The sequence below is a fragment of the Berghia stephanieae genome, chromosome 7 (assembly GCF_034508935.2).
Source record: "Berghia stephanieae isolate SIO BIC M18660-M18661 chromosome 7, UCSD_Bste_1.3, whole genome shotgun sequence".
In the NCBI taxonomy this organism is placed as follows: domain Eukaryota; kingdom Metazoa; phylum Mollusca; class Gastropoda; order Nudibranchia; family Aeolidiidae; genus Berghia; species Berghia stephanieae.
In genome coordinates this window covers 66,889,143-66,896,645 of record NC_088366.1, presented here as the reverse complement: position 1 = coordinate 66,896,645, position 7,503 = coordinate 66,889,143, and the positions used below count along the sequence as shown (strand labels likewise).

Here is a 7,503-nt window from a genome sequence, read left to right as displayed (position 1 = left end):
TCTTTATTTATTCTTCGTAATTCGTAACAATACCTAGCATTAAAGATATGTTTGGAAACTATTTCACTGTCGATGTAACATAATATTTGACGAAACTAATTCTTTCAATTCAAAGTGCTCGTTTATGATGCTCTTGACCATAATCACTAAGTCCGAGGCGTTTTCGTATTTCCTTGATTCATTTACATACAACTTGAACTTCAAGATCGACGAGGAGATGTTTGTGAATGCTCGAACTCCTAGGTACTGAGGAACTTAAATTTCTACTCTGACTCTGACTGAAGAAACTGAACGGACCTTTTGGGTAAAGTCTAGAGATGTCCAAATAGTAAATGATTATTCACATTTTTTGTCAACTCAGTCTGACTTGACACATTGTTCTACCCGATTATCCTTCTTCTAATCTCTTAACCCAGCTTTCCAATCTGAAACCTCTCAATTCTGCCATTTTTCATCTTTGACAGTCAAAGTCAATGTCATAAATTATTTAAATTGGAAAATAATAATATGACTTGAATCAGAGCATTGCTGATTAGTACTCAAATGAAATAAGAATGTTTTATAATTTTGACCGGGCCTCTGAAGGCCTCTCAACAGCGAGTGTCCATTCTCACACTCACACTCTTTTTTCAAGTCAAAGAAGAGAGAAACTGCAAGTACAAGTCTTGAGAATAAGAATTGCCATTTGGAAATATAATGAATGAAACAAACATAGAGAGGGTTGGAGAGAGAGAGAGAGAGAGAGAGAGAGAGGGAGAGAGAGAGGGAGAGAGAGAGAGAGAGAAAGAGAGAGACGCCTACGCAATATCCATTCACAATATAACACTTTTAAAAATACAGAGATATACTTACTTATTGGTTTCAGATGATGTTCGACTGCAAAAATTTCCAAACAAAATGTAAAAAATCCTTTTAAATACTACGAATTTATATTGCAAATGTTGTTGCTTTATATTGCCACTTCAATTGTAAGATGTCTCAAATTCGTGAAAAGCAATATGAGAAGCTTGTACCTGATCTTTTGAGTGAGACAAGGGTTTTAAGAGACGGTTTATGGAATTAAATAACACAGAAAAGCTCTGAAATTGGCTTAAATATATCATGCATTAGGGGCTCAGTGTTGTAATCTCAGGATCACCAATTTAAACAACAAGAAATTGTTGAAATACATAACAAATTTATTTAAAAGAAAAGTAGATTAAAGAGAAACAGATAGGTAGAAGCATAAGCCTAAGGTCGATACCCGTGAGTTGGTTGTCAGTTGTCTTGCGTTGTTATTGTTTTTCTTTAGTGCGGAAGTTAGTTAATCTGTCTAAATCATTTGGTGTGCATGATAGCAACTCGAGGTGAGTACTACAATATATATACACATAATTGTATTGTTTTTTTTGTTCTGGTGATTTCAGGTGACGAAGACTGTGTAGTGTAACCAAAGGAAATGACAGAAGACAAGGATGTGTTCATTTGTGGTGTCTGCAAAGCAAGTTTTAAATGTAACTCCTTCTCAAGATTCATGGAGCATAAAATGCTGCGTAAGTTGTTGCATATTTGGGTGTAAAAAGTAATAAACAAAAATGAATATAATAACAGTTTCAAAAAAGAACAAAATACCAAATATGTAACGTTTTCGGCTCAAAATCCTTCTTCAGCCAACAGCAAAAAACAATGGAAACATAAATACATTTTTAAGAAAAACAGATCGAAGTTAATCTCTCTGTTATCGATCTGGTTTTTAGTATTGTATGTTTTCATTGTTTTTTGTTGGCTGAGGAAGGGTTTTGGGCCTGAAACATTCCATGATTGGTATGGTGTTCGGTAGGTGAAGCTGTTTTATTCATTTTGGTTTATTACTTTTTACAGTCCACAGCTTCTAACAGCTTTGTATCACTTTGTCATATTTAGTTGTAGTGCAGTCTGTAAAATGTCATCTCTTGTATGAAGTCCCATTTTTCTCTTCTCTTAAGTATTAGTACAGTCCAAGCTGGTTCATTTGATTGGGACTGCTCGGTTCCTGACAAATTGTCCCAATTAAGAGGCATCCCAATTAAGAGGCCACAATGCATTTGAGCAATTTTTCAGATTAATCTACGGCTAACAATGAGAGACAGATCTAACTGCACAAAACAATTAAACAAATATGTCACTCATAACGGTTGCGTAAGAAAGCAACAGATTAAAAATGCATTGTCTTCCCATTCATCTCATTGAACAAATAAACCATTTTGGTGGGGACAGCCTGTTCACATCTCTGTGGTGACTGAGACGAATGGTTTGACCACACACCCTATTGGCTGTTGCGATAGACATTAATAGGGGATTCAGGTAAATTCTATTGTTCACACCGCTATGAACGGTACAACCACACACCCGGTTGGCTGTCCTGTTAGACTAATTTGCATTTTATGAACCATTTTAAATGATTGAAGACAAAGAAAAAACTCTTTAATAGGGACGGTCATTGCTAAATTTATCTCCATTAAGCTGCTGGGAGTTGGAAAGGTTATGACTTTTCATATAGAAAAAACTCCATCCCAATAAAGCAACTGTCCCAATTAAAAGGTGTCCCCATTACCGACTTGGACTGTAAAGTTATATTTCTTCCCCTTCCCCATTTTTATTTAGATACTGGATATTGATATGATATGATATGACACGTACCAGATTATAGTTTTTCTGTTGTTTTTACCTGCCTGCCCCTCACGTGGCGGACTAGGGCATTATCTTTCAATAAAATTTGTAAAAGGACATCAGCATGACTAAGATGTATTTATGAATATAACTCTTTTCAAGATTTGTAGAACATAAAATGCTATGTAAGTTGTGTCATATTTGGCTATAGTGCAGTCTGTAAGAAGTCACATTATTTCTTTTTAAATATTAGTGAATGCTATTCTATTTCTTATGATGTTTATAATTAGGAGGAAGTCAACATTGCATGACTGAAATTACGTGTGGACCTGTGGTATGACACTCTCCTTTGAACCTATAGGTCCAGGGTTTGAGTCCTAATCTGAACGTGCATAGTTGAGTCCTTGGAAAAAGACACTTTACTCACATTCTCTAATCGTTCTCAGGTGTAAAATGAGTACCTGGTCATTAACATCATTATCTCTGTGGCAAAAAAGAATGTGATATCCCCTTACTTACATACATCATGTCTCCTCCTACGTGTTAAATGTTGCTGTTGGCTAGGGACCCCTTGTAAAATGCTTTGCATTCGTTTAGTGGATATTGTGCTATATAAATGCTGAAGTTTGTTTTTTTTAAACTTGTTTCTAGAAATAAACAATATTTTTCAGCATAAGAATGGTATACACAGAGCTTTGATGAGGATTTTGCTTAACTATTACAAAAATCAAACACAAATATGATTTCTCCCTATGACTCTATGAATGATCAGCCTATATTGACAAGGGATATCAGACATGAAATTCTACTCGTTGATCCTCTTGGAAATCGTTAAAAAGCTGTCTCTGCTGAATTCTTGAAAAATGGACGAACGTTAATTTCTTGCAAATTCTTTAGATATATGTATCCATATTCATTAAGAGACCAATTAACACTGATACTGATACGACTTCTCATACTTTTCTTAAAAGATAAGCAAGATAGTTGGCTCTTTATTATATTATGTTCTCCATAAGTTTTAATCTGATTAATGTATTTGTGACTTTTATAAATGTTTTAAATGAATGATTCAGTTTAGTTTTATTGAAGGGTTCAACATCTCTCGTAGTATTTGTGCTGAGCATTTAATTTTATTTTTTTGGGAAGTTTGAATTAATATGATTTCTTTGGTGAATTTCAATTCAGTGCTGAACAAAAAATATAAGCACTAAAGTGGGGAAAATGCTCCTTGTTTTTAATCATATTACTTTTAAATTTCAGATATAGATGCCAATAAAAGGATTCACTGTTCACTGTGCCTGAAATCGTTTCCAAAGAGAAATGCCTTGCAAATTCACCTAGAAAGAGTTCACGCCATTCCCCAAAAAAGAAAGATATCCGAAAATGACTCATCAAGTACAGCTCTAACGTTAAGCAGTGCTCGATGTAAACCGTGTACCAGTGTGAATAGTTCAGAAACTGAACAATGTCTTCTTGATTGCAATGAAAAATTAGACTCTTCTTTTCCTCTGACAGCAAATCAACTGAAGGTTTCTAGTTTCGATGTTTCATTGCTGCAGTCCCAACGACAACAAGATGATTGTCAAATGAATGGCATTATTCTAAATGGCACTGAATCGTGTGAAAATTCCAATCTTTCTGTTGATGTTCTCACCAGTGATAATCCTCCCATTGAGTTTCCTCTAAATGCTTTGAATTATTATGAGGATGTTTGTTGTAATAGACTGCTGGTTTCAGATGCTATGAATGGTGAAATTGAGGGCAATTTTGTACATCCAAATCCAAATAATTTTCCATCAAGCCTTTCTGGGTCAAAAGATAATGAATCAGAAATTACAAACGCCAAGCCAAGTATTCAGAGTGATTTCAGTACATTATCGTTGAGCAGTAAGAAGGAAAATGATAAAAAATTGACTAATGCTTTCATGGAAGAAGGAAAATCTCAGATGGTTCCTGAAGTCAATGATCAGGGTAAAAAGGAAAAAGAAATTGAGGAGAAAGGAGAAAAACTGAATGCTAAAATGGAGAAAGAAAGTGTTGATTTTCATTTCCTTCTAGGCACCACCAGCATCTTAGGAAATTCAATGACGTATGAAAGAGTGGAATTTAAATGTATGCACTGCGTGTTTTCATCGGCATGGCGACCATCTTTAGTCAAACATATGAAAATCACACACAATGACATTCTAGCCTTTCATGACATTTTAGATATTCAAACTTCTAAATCATCGAATATCAAAAATGAATTGTCCAAAAAGTATAAGATTATGAAATTGTCGGAGCACTCACAATTAGCCCTTGATAGCAAATCTCGTAAAGTTAAAAGACTGGCCAGATCAGTAGAATATCAAGACATTCCAGGAAAATATACTTGTCCTGTCTGTAATAAAGTGTTCTCTCGTATTCGGTACATACGTCGTCATCAGCTGACCCACAAAACTCAACGCTCTTATCTGTGCGATCACTGTGGCAAACCATTTAAGACAAGATCATCTTTGGTTGTTCATTCTCGGAGTCATAGCGTCAAATCCTATCATTGTCCACAATGTGACTTTGTGTCAAGCCTAACTGGAGCTATTCATCGTCATCGACAGATACACCCAAGTGGCTCTGCTGTGTGTGAAATTTGCGGTGCTGTTTACACCGATAAATCAACGCTTAAAAAACATATGCGAGTACACGATCCAAGCAGGCCGTTTCCTTGCCTAGAGTCCAACTGCACATGGAGATTCAATAGTGAAACTTTAATGAAAGGACACATGAAATCCCACACAGTTGAAGGCAAGTTTCAGTGTACCCACTGTGGCTATCGCTTTCGACATAAGCACCATCTTCAACGTCATATTGCTAGAATACATCCTCAAGACAGTTTGGTAGACAGCTCAGCCAATGTTTCATTAACTACATCTTCGAATACACTCGACTTTGGCCCATCTTCTTTCCCTCATTCCAGTATCTCCATACCTTTATCTTCTGATCTCCCTGACGTGCCCCAAAGACAAGAATTAGATTTAAATTGTAACAGTCTTCAAAATAACCAAGTGATTCACTCCGATTCAGGAATTTCACTCGAATCTGGATATCAAATACAAACAGCTCCTTGTAATCCGACCATTGCAGCTGAAGACAAAACAGACAGTCAGCAGACAGACCAACAAAACATCATACAAGTTTTAGTGAATAATAATGGACAAGATATAATCATAAGTCTTCCTTCTGATATTAATCCTGATTTGATAAATAATGGCAATATTAATTTAGACTATAGTGATATTATACCACACTTGAACTCTAGTCAAACGTTTTTTATCAGAGATTCTCAACAATAGTTTGCGGTGACCAAATATCTCACAATGCTAACCTTGAGTCTTTGTTGTTTAAAGTTGATTTTTAAATTTAGCTTATCAAATTTGAGATTGCTTGTTCCCCCCTTCCTGGTTCTGGCAGCAATTCTTAACTTAATTGGGAGGGAGACCGTCAAATGTATATTACCTTTGTGATACGAGTAAGAGATTGTTTTTCCCTTGAAAATCATCTCTCTGTCATGCACTGTTATAATTACTAGTTTTGAATATATTGCACGGTATAAACATATGAGCGTATCCATCATAGTCATAGTGGGTCCTTTGCTCGTCCCTGGAGGGGACTTTAGGTATGTCAAAATAGGCACATTGGTGGATGCCCTAGGAATTCTGTTCCCTATCCAAACCAATCCCCTTTATGCTTTTCTTTAGTGTTTTTAATTTTTAATTCAGATCTACAACTTTTCCTCTGTCATCTTCCTTTTTCCTTAAGAAATGTTAAGCTTCATTGAATTAAATAAGACAGATAGTTGATGACGTTTCAGATTTCAAAACAAGTAATTCAGCATTTTGTAACAAAGAATGGTTTTGTTGTAGTCACACCACCATTTGTTTCTATAAAGGGAAAACCTGAAATTTCATCTGTTTGTTGTACCTACCGTACTCATTGAAGCCTTACACAGTTTGTCTTCATCTGGTTTTAGTGTGTGACTTTTTAAATTCCTTTTCTGTCTTACTTTACCATTTTTATTGAATGTAGATCATGCAAACTTCTCTTGGTCTTCAATAATTTCAACAGATTCTCTTATGAATTACATATTTTCGGGGACAGCGTAGCTCAGCGGTACGGTCTTTGCTGAGTTTGAATAACCGCTGTGTTGTGTGGCCTTGAGCAAGTCACCTCGTTCTAGCTCATCTTGCGGGTGATGCCTGGGTTATTCCGGTCTTCCCTTGGAATAGACCCTAAAAAAAATATGTACTCTACGAGATGAATAAAGGGAATTTTATTTATTTATTAACCTATGCTTCATCTTTTCTATAGAGCATTTTCCTTTTCTGACCTCCCATGGCAGGCAAAGAATTCACTTGCTGTGTCTTCTACTTCTATCCCCCATATCTGTTTTCCCTTTCATAATGTTCTGGATTGAGCTCACTTTTTTCCTGGTCCTGGCAGGCGTCCACAGCTGGGAGTGAGGGAGACAGTCAAATGTAAAGTACCTTTTCTTGAGAGGTGATACTTTTTCTTCCTTGTAAAATAACTCTTTGATATGCATTCTAAGTTATTACTTTTGAATACAGCGAATCTTTTACATCTACTTTTAACTCTCTCATCATCTCATTTTTACTGCCGCTGATATGCATAACCTTAAAGTTTTGCAAGAGCATCCAAAACCTCTAATGACAAGCCACATAGCACTTAGGATTGAAAATGTACTTTTATATTTTATTAAATTCCTTTTTGTATTTTACCACCTTTAACGTTTTCAATTCAATAAAAAGTGTAGATGATGCAAACTTCTCTTGGTCTTCAATAATTTCAACAAATGCCTCTTGCACATTCTCTTACTCTTAC

At 35.6% G+C, this 7,503-nt stretch overlaps 1 protein-coding gene across 2 annotated transcripts; it reads left to right on the top strand.

Moving 5' to 3' along the window:
• Positions 1-5: 5 nt before the first annotated feature.
• Positions 6-7,445, top strand: LOC144977680 (uncharacterized). Of its 2 annotated transcripts, none has more exons than XM_078923125.1 (3): positions 6-304; positions 1,407-1,532; positions 3,889-7,445. In XM_078923125.1, exons 2-3 carry the CDS (start codon positions 1,439-1,441, stop codon positions 5,955-5,957), a joined length of 2,163 nt encoding a protein of 720 aa, XP_078779251.1. In that variant the 5' UTR covers positions 6-304; positions 1,407-1,438; the 3' UTR covers positions 5,958-7,445. The 2 variants fall into 2 exon arrangements, with proteins under 2 accessions (XP_078779251.1, XP_078779252.1); XM_078923126.1 differs by having other exon boundaries at positions 232-328.
• Positions 7,446-7,503: the final 58 nt, after the last annotated feature.